The sequence below is a fragment of the Crocodylus porosus genome, unplaced genomic scaffold (assembly GCF_001723895.1).
Source record: "Crocodylus porosus isolate Cpor-Errol unplaced genomic scaffold, CroPor_comp1, whole genome shotgun sequence".
Classification (NCBI taxonomy): domain Eukaryota; kingdom Metazoa; phylum Chordata; order Crocodylia; family Crocodylidae; genus Crocodylus; species Crocodylus porosus.
This window is the reverse complement of record NW_017728931.1, coordinates 72,092,236-72,109,676: the sequence shown is the minus strand read 5'-3', so window position 1 is coordinate 72,109,676 and position 17,441 is coordinate 72,092,236. Positions and strand designations below refer to the sequence as shown.

General features: G+C 40.3%; 1 protein-coding gene across 6 annotated transcripts in view; it reads left to right on the top strand.

Annotated features, from left to right (window-relative positions):
- Positions 1–17,441, top strand: part of PTPRQ (protein tyrosine phosphatase, receptor type Q) — a 217,037-nt gene that overhangs the window by 89,222 nt on the left and 110,374 nt on the right. For all 6 annotated transcript variants that reach the window (XM_019543153.1, XM_019543150.1, XM_019543152.1 and 3 more), the window contains exons 30-34: positions 2,444–2,551; positions 7,129–7,410; positions 9,443–9,625; positions 10,449–10,550; positions 12,779–12,899. In XM_019543153.1, the coding sequence (XP_019398698.1) occupies positions 2,444–2,551; positions 7,129–7,410; positions 9,443–9,625; positions 10,449–10,550; positions 12,779–12,899 (796 nt within the window). The remainder of the gene's footprint in view (positions 1–2,443; positions 2,552–7,128; positions 7,411–9,442; positions 9,626–10,448; positions 10,551–12,778; positions 12,900–17,441) is intronic.

Here is a 17,441-nt window from a genome sequence, read left to right as displayed (position 1 = left end):
AAAAAAGGTTTTTCTAATATCTAGCCTAAACTTCCCTTCCTGCAGCTTGAGACCACTGCTCCTTGTTGTATCATCTCCCACCACTAAGAGCAGTCTAGCTCCATCCTCTTTGTGACCACCCTTCAGGTAGTTGAAGGCTGCAATTAAGTCCTAAATAAACACTAAATAAGAGCAGTTCCCTCAGCCTTCCCTCAAGTCATGTGCCCCAGCCCTCTAATCACTTTCATTGCCTTCCACTGGACTCTCTCCAATATGTCCATATTTTTTTCTGTAGAGTGGACACCAAACCTGGACACAGTACTCCAGATGTGGCCTCACCAGTGACAAATAGAAAGGAATAATTCATTAATCTGCTGGCAATGGTCCTACTAATGCAGTCCAGTATGCTGTTAACCTTTGCACCAAAGGCACACTGTTAGCTCATATTCAGCTTATTGTCCTCTGTAACCCCCAGGTCCTTTCCTGCTGAGCTACTGCTTAACCAGTCAGGCTCCAGCCTGAGCTGGTGCATGAGTTTGTTCTGTCCTAAGTGCAGGACTTTGTTCTTGTTCTTATGAGATTTCTTTTGGTCCACTCCTCCATTTGTTGAGGTCTCTCTGAATCCTAGTCCTATCCTCCAGTATATCTACTACTCCTCCCACCCTAGTGTCTTTGGCAAACTTGCTGAGGGTGCACCTCATCCTATTTTCCAGATGGTTGATGAAGATATTGAAAAAAAAACAGCTCCAGGAGCAGCCCCTGGAACACTCCACTTGATACTGGCTTCCAATTAGATAGCAAGCCATTGATTACTATCCTTTGAGCCTGACGATCCAGCCAGTTTTCTACCTACCTTACAGTCCATTCATCCAAGGGACTGAAGTGAGGCTGACTGGTCCACAATTCCCTGGATCCTCCTTCTGCCCAAGAAGGGCACTATATTTGCCCTTTTCCAGTTGTCCAGGACATTTTCTGATTGCCATGAGTTTTCAAAGAAAGTGGACAGGGGCTCTGCACTTACATAAGCCAACTCTCTCAGCACCTTTGGGTGCATTGTGTCCAGCAGCCTGGACTTTTATATAAGTCCAGCTTTTCTAAATAGTCCCTAACCTGTTCTTTCACCATTCACCTCCTCCCCAAACTTTGTTGCCAGGTGCAGTAGTCTGGGAGCTGACCTTGACTGTGAAAGCTGAGGTAAAAAAGGCATTGAGTACTTCAGCCTTTTCCACATCATCTGTCAAAAAGTTGCCTCCCCTGTTTAGTAAGGAACCCAAACTTTCCCTGATCATCTTTTTGTTATTGACATACTTGTAGTTATTCTTCACACCCCTTGCTAGCTGCAACTCCAATTGCATTTTGGCTTTTCTGATTTCATCCCTGCAAGGCTGAGCAATACTCATACTTCTCCCAAATCGTTTGCTGAAGTTTCCACTTTCCCTCATGAATGTAGTTTAAAGTTCTCCTCACTAAGTTAACAAGCTTGTCTGCAAAGATGTTCTTCCCTCTCCTTGTCAAGTGGATCCTATCTCTTCCTAGCAATCCTTCTGGGAACAACATCCCATGTTTAAAGAAGCCAAAGGTCAGCTGGCAACATCATCTGTGCAGTTACACATTTATCTGTAGGATGCATCTATTCTTATGCAGGCTCTTCCCTTTGACTGGAAGGATCAAGAAGAAAACTGCTTGAGCCCCTGTCCCCTTCACCCATGCACCCAGAATCTGGTAGTTATTTTTGATCTGCTCCACTGATCTGTCCCTGCTAAACTGCTTCCCTTCACCAAATCTATAGTGAAGGAAGATGAGAGAGAATTTCTGGACAAACTCCCTAATGGACTGTTCACTGACTCTGAACAAGGGGCTTAAGTATTGGTCTAACTGCTGAGGTTTAGCTACTTATGCTAAATATATGCAGGTTAGTTACTCTTATTTAAGGAAAAAACTTACGTTAAAGATTGCCCTTCGAAGAGTGGGGTGATGAACTGACCTGTGAACTGCTTGCAAACCTCCCTATTTGCTGCCCCTGTTCACTCACTCTCTGGTTGTTGGAGAGCCTCCCGCTATACCTTTCTGGGCCTGGAATGGCTCTGCCCCCTTGTTAGGGATTTTGTCAGACTCAAGTCACAGTCACCAGCTAGTAGCACTCCCAGCTGTTTAGAGCACATGCCCAAACACATAGCACACCAAACAAAAACTTAGCAAGCCAAACACACAGCTCTGGCTCACTTACCTTCAAGAAACAGAATGCCTTGTGCCTGGCTCCTCTTCCTCTTTCCTTTCCTTCTCTTGCTCCCTGTGAACAGCTTGCAAATTGCTCTCTTTGCTGCGCCTGTTTGCTCACTAAAATATGTATGTTATAATGATTAAAATATTAAAACATACACATTTTAATACTGAAATAAAAGTACAGAAAAGAAAAGATGGTGTTGATCACAGACTCAAGATTTTTCTTTTCCTTCCTTCTTAGGTCTGGAAAAGTATACAAATTATAAAATGAGAGTAGCAGCATCCACTACTGTGGGAGAAAGTGCTCTGTCTGAAGAGAATGATATTTTTGTAAGAACACCAGAAGACGGTAAGCGTATTTTTGCACTAACATTTATTTCTTTGTTGAACCAGGTGCCTATCTAGAGTACTGGGTGCATATATAAATAATCCAACACACAAGTTAGGATCACAGTCTAAAATACCTTTTAAAGATGCCGGGTAGTCATCAGTAAAAGTGATTACTGGTATTTTTTAGTATAATTTTCCTTTTGTCATAAGCATGTATACATGAGCTAATTCTTCAGGATTGTGTGTCAGAAACATATATGCTATAAGAGATACTGTGTCAAGTAATGCTGAGTTTGCTCTACTGAACTGATACAGTAACTCAACAAGCCAAGGATACTTTGCTCCTGATAGGTAGTGTTTAAACCAGTTAAACTATACCTGAAGTTCCTTCCCACTTTTATTCATATTAAAACTAATAGTCAATGGAGTCAAGCGTAAGATGGCTCTTAAGGACGCTGTGGTGTTCAATTGGCCAGATAGCAGTATGGATGGCCCCAGACAGCACATAGTTTATTCTTCCTTTGCCTTGGACATTTTTGGAAGGCACATTCATACCACCTAAGGGTTACCACTCTTCTCAGGGGAGTTTTCTATCTGCTGTACTTTAGCTGGAAACTATGGGTTATGACAGCTGTGATGTTTGTGGAATAGGGCCTAGGAAACAAGAGATCCACCATTGCTTACTAGGACTTTAGTTTAGGAGGGTAAGACATGGCCACATTTTGAAGTGCATCACAGAAATGACATATATAAAACTAAGCAAGTTATTTGGATTTTCTCTTTACCAGCAGCAGTAAAAGAGGTGTTATGAATTCACTTGTTTATTTATTCATTGTTTAAATACATTAACAGACAAATACACTAACCACATGTACATCTATCAGATATATGTGGCTAGCTTTTTAGTTCAGGTTCTGAGGTAGTGGAGAGCTGCATCATTTCTTTCAGGGCACAGGAGACAATTCTGAAGGTGTTCTGGAGCATCCGGGCGTGCAGGAGATCCATCCCTCTGCCACACGCACATTGCCTCAGAACTTTTCCCTCTTCGGAAAACTATAGCTATCCAGTGTCGTGAAGAGGAGAGGACCATTTGTGTGTCTATTCCACACTACTTTGAAGTTGTTTTCCCTTAGGACTTTTGTATCATAGCAGGGAGTATCTATGTAAATGTTTCTAAATGTTGTTATATAAGGACATTAGAAGCAGTTAGTCCAACACGGCACAAGAGAGGTAGGAAGGATTTGAGCCTCTGAGAATGCTAGGCCCTCCTGGTTCTTAAAAGGCATAATTGGTAGGGCTGTGTGAAGCTTTGGTTGCTGATTTGATTTGGAGGAGATTCCATCCAATTCAGTGGCCAAATCTCTGAATCCAAATTGAATCGGAAGACTGATTAAAAGTCCAAATTGATTCAGTCTCCAAATCAGTTTGGGAAAGATTTTGAGATTTGGGCAGTCCCCACTCGCTGCTGCAGGGAACTGGACCCAGGCTCTAAGCTGGTAAGTAGGGGATGGGGGGACCATGGGGAGGCTCCCCTCCAGGCCCTATCTCCTGCCTGCTCCCCCAGCCCCCCGAGTACCCCCTGACCTCCACCCGCTCTCCCAGCCCCATCAATGGCTGGCCCCACCCAGCCCCAATGTCCCAGCACTTAAAAACAAACAAACAAACAAAAAAAACCCTGTACTCACCAGCTGCTGCAGGAGCCATCAGGGCCTCTGGGGGCTCATGGCAGAGCTGCTTCCCACACAGTGTGGGGCAGTGAGGATCATCCCTCCGCCTGGCAGGAGCCAGTGAATGCAGGGCTTTTTTTAAGTGCCAGGACACTGGGGCTGGGTGGTGTAGCCATTGACTGGGACTGGGAGAGCGACTAGGGAATGGGGCCTGTTCAATTCAGAGATCTGGCCAAACTTCTATCAAGCTCACTGCTGATTGATGACCATTAAAATCTGTGTATAATTCTGTGTACAGTGATGTTAAGGTTACACACAAAGCAAGTCTAGCTATAGAGTAGTATGACAGTTAAAAATCTACTTGCAGCATCTGACCGTGGGTCAGCATTCATAGTATGTTCAAAATGCCTGCACTAGAGATGAATATCTCTTTTCTAGAAAAGTTGGTTATTCAGGAGGGATAGATCCAACTCATAGATATCTAAACAGGACTCAGGTGGAATTTATTTGCCTACATTCCAAAAAGTAATTTAATTTGACACAGGTCCAACCATTACAAACCACATAGAATCATTAGATATCTCAGGATTAGGATTTAGGTCAAGCATTATAGTGCCTAACTCTCAGTTCCTAAATTCTGTGGTAATCCAGATTGGAACTGGTAGGCCCTTTTATATCCATTTAAGTCCTTCACAAAAGTGGTGGAAGAGGAGAGGTGCCCTGATCCTGAAAAGGTTAAGAACCAGTGCAATAGATTAAAATTGGTATAAGTGGGAGAAGAATCAGGATAACTATCTATGGTCCTGTTCATGCAATCGGACAATTAAGCTTGCACAAAATCCTGCTGACATCGATGAGACTGTTGCATCAGCCATAGTAATTTGACAGCATGATCAGCACTGAGTTTAGACCATTAAAATGTGAGAAATGGCAACAAATCCCCATATGGATTACTGGAAGACAGAACATATGCCAACATAGATATTGTTTTAAGTAATGCATGTTTTGAGATTTTTCCAAGATGTAAAAGCAAGTATTTGCAATACTCCTTGTGTTTTTGTTTGGGCAAAGAGAAAAGATTTGGAGGAGGAGAGGATGGTGCAGGCAAGGTGGGTGGATCATGAAAAAATGTGTGTGTGGAAGAAGTCCGACTAGTTGTAAGGATTCTTGGGATTAGCGATGAGAGGATGAGTTGCTTAAAAAAAAAAAGAATACTGAAACAGGCAGGAGCTAAGCTCCGTGAACATATAAATAAATAGCTTGAATTGCATGTGGGAGCTGAGGAAGGGATCTGAAGAAAGGCTTGATGTACAGTGGTTGACAAGATTGATGACTTTTGTGGCTTCATATTGGATGGGTTTGCATAGAGTTAAATAAAGAAAATCTAGAAAAGCTACTGTGTTTGGGGTATAAGATGATCAAAGTTTGGACTACAGTAATATTGTGGGAAAATTGGGCTAAAGTAAAAAACTGGTTAGATTTAGGCCTGGCCTATGTTGCATAATTCTGCCTATCAAAACTAAGCAAAACTAAGTATGTCCATACTTAAAGCTATACTGCGGTAGTAGAACCTCTTCTTTCTACTGACGTAATAATCTTTCTGACTGAAATAGCTTTCCATTGCCACCCAGCAGCTAATAGAAAGTACATGTAGATGGATTTGCACCTTCTGCAGGCTGCCAGGGTCCCTTCAGGAGTTGTGGTCTCCTACAAGGAACTTGACACTGCGATGGGGGGGACATCACAAGGCCAGTCACAAAGTCAGCCTGCCCACCTGTGTAGGGCATTCCGCCCTCTTTTTCCTGCCATGCCTTAATGTCTAAAAGAAAACGTAATAATGTGGGAGGCTGCCCATTTTATGCCCTGATGCTTAGGGCGTTATACACGGCTCAGAACCTTCCCTTGTACTGTATCCCATGCCCTGTCACTAGGGCTTCCGTTCATACCCTTTCACTAGGGCCTCCACTCTGCCTACTCTGGTTGGCTCATGTGCAGTCCTTCAGGCCCTATTAGGCCCTACTCTACACGGCTGCTGGACATTACTCTGCCCCCACACTGGGACTATGAGGCCTTATACCCTGTGCGTGTCAGGTGTCCGCAGACATGCCGGAACCCCACTCATAGCCTATGGCCCACTCAGGCATCAGGTGTCTGTGGACAAACCTGGACCCTTCTCTAGGCCCCACTCTCTTAGGGTGTGCTCCCCTAGTCTCCCCTCCATGGGGTAACATGCAAGTCAGAGGGGGCTGAGGCTATCTGGTGACCCATACCATCTGGTGATTGCCCTTCACTGGGGAGGCACAAGTGTGGCATTTTCTGGAAGCTGTCCTGCCACACCATCCAACTCCAGCAGGGTGTAGTTTTAGGTCATTCCCCAGGAACTGGAGACTCCTCCATCCCCATAGTTCCTTCTCTGTACCTCCACAATGTTATGTGAGCAACAGCTCCAGCTGGGCAATGTTCTCCCTCCAGCTGCTTGCCCCAACTGCTGGCTCTACTGCTCAGGACCTCCTCTTATCTCTAGCATCTGGGCCCTCTTCCCAATCAGGCAGCCTCCTGCTGGTCATGTGACTCCTGATTGGAAGTACAGTCACCTGCTGGCTGCTCTGCTGCCTGTTGTAGCCCTTAAAGTGGCAGGCACCAAAGGTGACCTGCCACAGGCATCCTTGCCACAGTTTGTCTAGTGCAGCTGTGCAAATGTGCAGGCACTCTTTCATATTCCCCATGGTGACCATTGTCTTCTGGCAGAAGCCTCCTAAGTTATAGGTGAAACCTTTGTGAGAATACAGATGGTTTTCATCTCCTGTAGCCCTGGGTGTCTCTGCAGCAACACCTACATTTTCCAAACAGTATGTGCATATTTGAGAACTTCTATATGCATACATTTAAAATTTTCAAAACTTTTTCATTTTTGTGTTCTTTGTTCCAGAACCAGGCTCCCCACCTCAGAACGTAGAGTTATTAGATGTAACTGCAACAGAAATAAACTTGAGATGGTCACCACCTGATCAACCTAATGGGATCATAACTCATTATGAAGTTTCGTACAATTATGCCAATGATCTATTTATTAAAAATACCTCAAATACAAGTATTTTATTACACGGACTGAAACCATACACTGCCTACAACATTTCTGTAAGGGCTTTTACTAGACTGGGCCATGGAAATCAGTCGTCATTTCCATTATCTGTAAGAACTCCTGAAACTGGTAAGAATTTTCTTGAATCCCATAATTTGTTTATATTTGGTTGTTGGTTTGTTTTGGTTGGTTGGCACTTTAGGCACAGAAAAATCACTGTATTTTATTAAAGGCAATATATTTCTTTCTTTTCGTTAATTTTGATCCAAATTTTTTCCTTCTCCACTCATGTGCTATCTTAGTAAGGGGCAAGAAAGGGGCTGTGTTACATCCTATATTGGCTTACTTAAGTTCCAGAAAATTCCTCTTGCCTTCCAGCAAAACATCTCATTTTTATGGGAAAGGAGGAATTTAAAAAAGCCAGGCTTTTTGTTGAGGATGAGAGGAGCTTGAATTTGATGTGAGAAGAGAAAGGAAGCCAATAAAATAACTCAAAGACACATGATGTCATGACTGAAATAACAGGAATATGATTTTCTTAGAAACATTTTGGAGAAGGGAAAGATTCATAGATGTTAGGGGTTGGAAGGGGCCTTACTACGAATTGGAACAGGAGATGGTTACATTAGATAAAATCAAATTTGCCCACAACAGGGAAAATATGCTTCATCACTGGGGACTACAAAGGAAAGGTAGATTTTGAACACATTAAACAGAAAAAAACAAAATGTAGTGAGAAATTTTACATAAAGGGTGAGTGTAGGAAGGGAGAAGAAAAAGAAAAGTCTGGGAGACAGTCAAGGTAGTGGAATTATTCTCTATCAATGCAGAGAAGAGTGTCTAGAGAAGGTTTAGGGGGAAAAGCTGAGGTAGTTGTTGAAGAGCAGATGTTGCAGAGGCAGCTAGAAAAACTGGGATCCCACTGAGGGTGGGATGTCAGGAGATCTGAGCAGTATTTTTTGACTAACTGGCTGATAGGTGGCGTTTGAATGACTGGGAAGAAATAAGGTTACAAAGGGAGACATTGGGGAAAGGACTGAAAGGATCTCTTAGGGATATAAACAAAGAAAGAGGACGGGGAGACAATATATATGACATTAATAACCTCGATAAGGGTAGTTTCATTGGAGTAGAGAAACAAAAGCCTAACTGGAAGGTATCCATTACAGGGGGCCAGTGAGAGTGAACTAAATGATCTAGAGTTCTGGAAGCAAAGGAAAAGAAGATGGACTCTAGATCATGTGAAAGTTCATTTTCTGTCTTGAGGAAGTTAAAAAAAAAAAAAAAGAAAGAAAGAAACATGAAGCTAAGGAAAGCTGCAAAAATAGGCTACTATGCATAAATATGGATTTTAAAAACTGACTATATAAATGAGCATTTGAAACATTAGGCCTATGTTCATTTGGATAGGCAAAGATAATCACAGTGTGAAACTGTTTGCATTTGTTTACTTGGAAGTCAGTAACATAATCTCTCATTTGTTCTTAAAAGTCAATGGAGACTTTAATACCAGGGCCTTAAACTTGGCGAGAATCTTTAATAAATAACTTAAGATACTGTAGTATGAAGACTGTACTGTACTAACATTATTGAAGAAATACTTTTTTGGGATCAAAATAAAAACATAATATAAGCTGAGTTACCAGGTTGACCATGTCTCCTCCTTGGTTATGGGTTGTGGAAAAGTATGTTTGTTTGCGGGGGGCGGTTCTTAAATGGAAAAAACAAATAAAAGCTTCCCTAGTACATCCTGCTTTGCGAACATTTGTATCGAAAGTACATTTGGTTCAGCAAAGGTTAAAGGAGAAAATATGGTAGAAGCCCTTTGCTAAAATACTGGCAGCCTGTCAATGAAGAGTTGTACTGAGCTGTATGAAAGGATGCACCATCGTGAAGTAGGAGAAAATGAGTTGGAGGGTATTAACTGTGATGCTGAGATGTTAAAAAAAATTCAGTGAATCTAAATAAACTCTCGTTATAAATGATCAATATATTCTTTGTCTTTTTTACCTTGAAGCTCAGCTTGTTTTCAAAGTCATATGATAGCTTTCAGTACAAAAGATCAAATATTTCCAAGACGCTGTGTGCTGTGAGGAGATGCTTAATAAATGAATGAAACTTTGACTTAAATCTTTTATAAGTCTAAATTTTCTTCCTTCAGTTCCTGATACTGCCCCAGAAAACATAGCCTACAGAAACATTTCATCTATGGAAATTGAATTGTCATTTTTTCCACCATCTGATCCCAATGGGATCATACAGAAGTACACTGTATACCTCAGGGAGAGTAATGGAACTGAGCAAAGAATCATAAATTCAACCCACCAGACGCTGCGCATTGCAGGTCAGTATGTGAAAATTTGAAACCTAATTGTGTCCAGCTTAGGTTATGTTTTTATAGGTCACGTTGTATAACTCGTATCAAACTTGTTCGCATGTTCATTTAACTATCTGGAGATAGTTTGATGGAAATATTCATGACTTACAAGATGTCACTACATCTCACATTTTGAGAAGATGGCCACCACTGACAGTAGACTCACTGCTATTTGCGCATTTTACAATTTTCATCCTGTAATTAGTTCCATTGACTTCAGTGGGACTACAGATAGGTATAAAATTAACTATGAATGTAAGGGTTGGGATTAGAATATAGTTTTCAAACACAGTTATCTACTTTATAGATTAAAAAAAAAAAAAGTTCCAATGGTTTTTTCACCATGTGAATTTGCAGAATTTTATATCAGAACTTTTAGACTTCTGAAATATTAGAAGATATTAAATCCTTTAGATAATGGAAAATGCTGAGATTTAATTCAAGTTCAGGTTGATTTTACTCACCTCCCAGTTTCTAAAATAAATTATAAATATTATTTTCATTGAGCTGTGACAGAATATGTAATGATTGTGAGCAATTACATTGTTGTGCTGTAGGAGTCAGAAATATTTGGTTTGAAAAGTCTTTGATTTGCTTTTCGTCATTTTGAATACAAAATGTGATGTCAATAAGCAATTGTAGATTTATTCAATATTTTTTTAAAGTGAGGCAGGGATATAGTTATGGGCTGAGAATCCCAATTTACTCTCTCTTTTTTAAAAAAAAATCTTGGCTGTCAAAGAAGCCTCTGTAACTTATTATGTAGTTTACTGAATTCTATTTTATTTAGGTTTAAAGAAATACACAAAATATACAGTAGAAATATCTGCAAGCACTACCAAAGGTGAAGGGGTTCGTAGTGCACCACATGACATAATGACAGATGAAGATGGTAAGTAGTATCCCTGTACATTTTATTTCTATTAGACTGGTCTTAACATTTATTTTAAAAGTGTATATTTTTTTTACTTTTGATGTTTTCAATGGGTACTTTCCATTTAGATGTTAGGGATCTTTACTCTTATTGGAACACATTTTGCCACACCAAAAGAGTGCTGCATTTGGAAATGTAGCTTACCTTTCATTGGCATCTTATCCAGTGGTGTAACTAAAGTGTTGGGGGTGGAGTGGAGGGTGGAGACTGGAGCACCAACCCTAACCATCAGCTTGGGCAGGCCACAAAAATAGCAGCTGCTGTGTTGTTGCTGCTAGCCTGAGCATTGCTGCTCCCCAAGGTAAAGAACCGCCCAGGTACATCTCCAGACTTATCCACATCTTGTAATTTTTGTTAAATTAGAAAGAGTGATTTTCTTATTCTCTTTGCATATGAACCAGGGACATCTTCAGCTCTTGTGCTCCAGATATTGTTGGGTTCTTCCTAACTATTTACATTTTATATTTATTTGTACTGTGGTCGTGCTGAAAAGCCCTAATCAGTAGCACTAGGTTTCCTGAACTGATTATGGAGCAGGAGCCAAGGAAGGACCTAGTACACTACTGTCTCTTGTAACTAGTCTAGTAGGGTATGTTATCAGAGTACATAATACCTTTGATATAATAGTATCAGAGCATCTGTGCTTCTTGGAGGCATCAAACTTGCATTAAACTGAGCTCCTTAGGGGACAGCCTGCTGTGGTGACAGGTCTCTGCAAAACTCCCAAAGTGGCCAAAAGATTTCAGAGTTGGGTCCATATTAGATTGATCAATCCAAATGTTGCTATAGTGCATTGCCAATATTATACTTAATGCCATCTTTTATCAAAAGTGTTTTTTTAAAGAGTAAATATTCATTCTTTATGTCGGTAGAGTGTATGCAGGCTAAATAAAGAGCTGTGTCGGTTAAAGACAGTATCTGAGAAATCACACATGCCTGAGAGGTGACATTTACTATTTACTAGACCTTTTACTGTAGTGCCACTGAGGATAATATAACAAGTAAAATACTAAATACAGCTGTCACCATTTTTCCTCCTATAAATAAAGGCATGCACTGAATTCAATAAGCTTTTGTTCAGACAGAATTGAGATCTCTTTCAAAAGGTACCAAAAGTAAGCAGTTAACGAGGACATTTCTGCTATCCTTCATAGTAAAGAAAAAGGAGGAAGAACAGAAAAATAAAAATATTTATAATATGCCACATGTATCATATTCACAAGTACACTGTGTTCAGAATACCAGACCAAATGCCTCACAGATTTGCTAACAGCTATGCTTATGTTCTCAATTTCCATGCATGACTACAACTATGACCTGAATTTTTACTACATGATGCTGCTCTGTTTAATTTGGAAAATAAAAGTATGTTAACATTATTGTGCAGTAGTGTCTACTGCTGTATGGTAGCTGTGAAGAAAATAAAATCTTTTACTTCCTCAGTAACATGTTAGTAGAAAGCAGTATTAATACTAAACACATACATGGGTACATTTGCATCACAATTAGCATCAAAACTTGTTATAACATTTTCATTTAACTGTGATAGGTCAGTGCTAGGTGGTTAGACAGCTGTCCACTATTCACCTTAAAATGAATGTTAATTGTCTTGTTCATTGAAATACATGTATAGTTCTTCCGTGACATGTTTAAGGTATGGATATGTTCTTTATTAGGTAGAATGAATAGATTTAACTCCTGCACGGTATCCCTCATTTTTATCATCTCTCAATGCCATGAGAATCAATTTTCCCACCTTTTTGTGCTTCATATAATTATTTCCAGCTCCTTTTCTCCTCAGGGGAACTCTTTTGCTATATTTTACAAGCATTCACACCTATAAAGTTCACGTTTTTATTGGAAGGAGAAAAATCACAATGTACTTGAACAGTAGAAGAATCACTGTGACATGCCCATTGCTCTGTTTTCTCATGAAATATTTTTTCCATTGAATAACAGAAACAGATGTTTTAACACCACCATGCAAAATCTTCCTTTATCATCTGGCTGAAAAAGGAAAAGAAGTTGGCTGTAGCAACACTTGATATGAATACTGTACCTGTGTGGTTCCATAATTCACTTTCTAGCACAACTAATTAAAATCTGATTTAAAGATACTGCATTTAACCATGTCATATAGATCTTAGCTGTTTAACAAGATGTTGTCCTGTATTTTCACTTTATAGCTCCTAGTTCTCCTCCAGAATCCCTTTCTGTAAAACAGTTGTCGGGTGTCATTGTGAAGTTGTCATGGAAACCACCACTGGAGCCAAATGGAATTATCCTTTATTACACAGTTCATGTCTGGTAAGGTTTTCTGGAAATGGTTCTGACGATAAATATTAAACTGTAACCTAATAGGAATGTAAGGTTTTTCTTACAGAATTTGTTGATTTACACAATTATTGAGAGAGAATATTAATAACTCATATTAAAATCCTAGTTTTTTGTATATTTGAATTCAGTTCTAAATAGAAGTAGGGAAAATGTAGACAAATGTTTTGCAAGAATCTCAAATACTTTTTAAAATTTATGGGGTTTGAAAAATGACTTTTAATTATCCAAAGATCACCAATCTTGGTTTGGACTGTTAAAGGTCCAGCTCCCCTGAACAACAGATTATCTTTCAAGCTTAAGGATGAGTAAACCTTCTTCTGACTGAGCTATCTAAAATACTTTTTTTTAGCTCTCATCCTGTGGCCCAAGCAAGCAAAGATTTGTTACGAAAAGAGTCTTTGTCCATTCTGACATTGGTAGTAGCTGTAACTTGTATAGATTGTGTTTCTTATGATTTGAGCACCTCACATCACTTTGTTGTCTCAACTCTAATGCTACCTCTTAAATAACTTCTTTCCTACCAATTGTTTGGTAGGATTGCCAGTGTTTGTCAGTGCCACTTGTGTTCTGCCTCTTTCTCTTCCATACAACATTAAAAATCTCAGCTCAAAACCTCTCTCGTTTTTCTCTTTTTAATTCTACCTGTTCTACAGAATTGGTATCTCTTCCTTTTTGTTTTTCCGCTTATGTTTACTGATGTAACTCTTGTCTTTTCCCTTTCCGTATTCTTGCTGTGTTTGATTCTTATTTGCTGTGGCACAGACAAAATTGGACTGTCATTAAGCAATGATCTTGGAAGGCCTTTGGGTGAAAGCTTCTATTGACTTTGAAGGAAGTTTCCTCTTGCATCTTTTAATTTTATTCTCAAAATTGTTGAGAACACTTTTGGGGGGAAAGTTACAAACTCCATAATTTTAATTACCAAGCCTGGCTTAGCCAACCAGCATTCTTGAGGTAGTGCTTGTCTTCAGTTCAACATTTTCCATTGGACGTAACCAGTGCCAAGGACAAAAAGAAACAAATAAATAAAATGCAGTTCTTTTGAGAATGTAAAAGAATAAATTAACAAACTTTTTATTACATTTATTAATGGTGCGTTTATGGTGACTATGGAGCATTTGACAACTTTCTCACTAAAATAGGATGAAGATTCCATCATTAAACCATAACTGCAAACCAATATAATGACAATGATGATAATAATAGGATGCCGTTACCATTATTATTATAATTATATTAATGTTAGACATGGAATATGGCCCCATGTTGCTGGATGCTGTAGAAACAAAATGGGCAGACAGCAGCAAAAACAATGACTTAGCTCTATGATCCGGAGGCACAACTGCTGAAAGAGTGGGGTCTTTCTCTATAATAGAGAAGAATCTGTACCAGGGGGCTTACCCCAGAGCCACAACCCAGGCCAGGGTCATGGGCTTCAAAGGTCTACAGCTCTGGGTAAACCAGGCCTATTTATAAAGATGCTGAAGTTGCCTGTTCCTACTTTTTAACTCCTAGAAGTACAAGGTCTGTGGCCTTGTGGCTGTCTAATAGGAATCCATAAAGGATTCTGCCTTGTAAGATTTTGAACCCAAGCTGTTTTGGATTCAATATTTCAGGCTCAATCAATTTACATTTTCCAATGAAATAAAGTTTTATCATAAAATTGACAACCACTTTCTACTTACAAAGTATGAGGATTAAATAAATGTTAATCTTATTTGTGGTAGCTACATGGATCTAGTTCATTTCTGTAATTTGAATGAAAAGCTTACTTTGTGAGAAGTGGGTTGTTATTTTATTTTTAGAACAGCACCTGGGTACTAATTATTCTCTATTACAAATTCTTTAGCTTAGCTAATATAGTTCATCTTGTGTAAAATGCTTTCTTTCTCTTAACTGCTCCTACTTACTACACTTTTAGGTTGCAGTTCTGCAGGCTTTAACTACAATTCAGCCCATCAATATATGCTTACTACTTTATTGTTACTTGTGTTTAAATATTCAGTTACTTTTCTAAATAGGATATTAACTCCTCTTTTAATTATTTTTAAATTGTTATCTAATTCTCTCTTTCCTATACCCTGATTAAGGACTGAGAACATTTAGGCAAATGAGTACCATATTTACTTGAAACCAAGATGACCCTGAATTTAAGATGGCCCCACAGTAATTAGATCTTGTATATGGAAAATTTATAAATTTGTTCTAATATTCCCTGTATACAGTCTAATTAATTCTTTCCTTCCCCTGCTGCAGGGGGAGTAGGCAGTAGTGGGGAAGGTAGCACAAGGAGGTCAAGTAGGTAGCCTCTGTCTCTGCCTGCTCCTTGCCTGCCCTTGTGAAGTCTCAGGTCTACCCCTTCCCCCAGCATCTGTTCTCTCCTCTCATCCCCTCTGTTTCCTCCTTCCACCAGCCTCTGCCCAATTTGGCAAGCTCCATCCCCATTCCAGCCTCGGGCCTTGATACCAACCCAGCCCCATGCAGCCATATGGGCCATGCACCACTACTGTGGGGCTCGGCTGGGGCCATGCTCAGTGCCCTAGGTTGCATCATGCCCATAGCCTACTGGTGCAAAGCAAAGGTAAAGGAATGAAGGGAGAGGGGCAGAGAGAGAGATAGGAGAAGAGGCTGTGTGTGTGGTGGGGAGAGATGAGGCAGTGTGGGGGGAAGTTATGAAGAAGGGCAGTGGCTTCATCTATGGCCTTGACCCTGGATAGGGGATGGTGCTTGAGCAACAGCTGCCGTGTGCCCCCCATCCTTTTACAGGAGTCTAAGATGAGAGGTTTTTCCCTCATGTTAAATGGGGGGACCCCATTTTAGACTTGAGTAAATATAGTCATTTTTTATAAGACTGGAATTACTCCCATGTGCACGTGTTTTCAGGATTAAGGTGGACAACCTTGTTGGCACTGGATTTGTGAGCCAGATACCTTGTTCCAGGTGGACCCAAACCCTCAGGCTGACCATGACCTTTCCATTTGATAAGAGGCAAATTTATTTCTACACAGTGATAGCAGATAAAAATAATACAAGCAATTCTATATATCTACTAGTCCTAGGGCTGTCATCAGAGTCAAGGTACATCTGGCCAGGGTGCGAGCTTCACTCTGAGATTCTCTCTTGAATGTCAGATATCAGCAGCCTGGAGGTTGGAGGCTGAGGCACACTCCCTCTCCCCACCCCCCAGCAGGGATGAATGAGGTGAGCTGGTGATATACCCTCTGTCCATGGTGCCTTGGGTTCCCCTCTTGGAGACCCTCTGCTGTTCTAAAGTCCCTTCTTTTGTATTCTTTTCCCCTCCTGATGGCTCGGCTATCGCTGATTGGTCTCTCTCTGGTCATCATACTGTCCACGTTCTGTTCTATCAGCATATTCTTTTGTGTTACAAACCCATTACATATATACATTCTAATTTGGGCTTTCTGGGCCTTCTCTTAATTTGGTCTGTTCCCCCAAAACCAGAGGTCTCAGGCTCACCACTCTTGGGCCTTGTGAGCTGGTGCCACCTTATATTATGTTATGGAACCGTGTGGTACATGCCCACAATTTCCCAGGCTACATGTATATCCATTGGCCTTGTTGCTTGCCTGGATTAGGCATCCTGCCTGCCTTGAAGGCTATAAAACTGTGTGAGAACCAGGCCTTTAAAAATCAATTAACCCTTGCTGTTGTCCTGGGCTAGTATTCTAATGCATATATATTGCTGATAAAGTCAGCACCAGGAGTGGCTTGTGAGTTGGGGAAGAGGTGGGGAGCTGCTGGTCTGTGGGGGTGAGAACAGTGGGCTGGGGGGCTAAAAATAGCCTGGTGGTAGGTAGGAAAAGCACAGCCCCGGGGCTGGGCAGGTAACTGTACTGAAGTTCCATTCAGCTGTCTAACCTAGACTGATTTAAGTTTGAGTGTACATGGATCCAGGTCGAGTGTACATGGATCCAGGTCTATCTTAAACCTGGTTCTGCTCTTTTTAGACCTTAGGTCTATATGCACAGAACTTCTGTACTGTTACAGGTTTAGACTGATTTGTGATCACTGAGACTGGGTCTAAGTGTAAAGTCTCCATCTGGACAAACTAAGTTAGAGTAGGTGGCTATTTTTAATACAATCTAACCTCCCCCTAACTTCCTCCCCTTCTCCCTTTTTGGAGGATTGGGGCCTTAACTAGTTTTATTCTATTTTCTTTTGTAACAGTATAACTTATAGTTAGTTCAGTAATTTCCTACCCTTTGCTGTTTTTACATTGTAATTTCAATTCCATTCCAAAATTGTATTAATGTCATACTTTATAATCTTTCTAGGTCAGTCTCTGCCTGGCTAGTGTTCAATTCTGAATCCTTTCCACCAAAATAAACTGTGCATTAGCTAATTCTGAGTACATACCATCTTCTATAATTCAATTTAAAGTAATGGATTTAACCTTACGCAGAAACATTTGGGCCTAGTGCCTACTATTAGCTTTTTATATTTCTCTCTTTCTGTTAACTGTTTGGTTTTTTTTGTTTGTTTGGTTTTTTT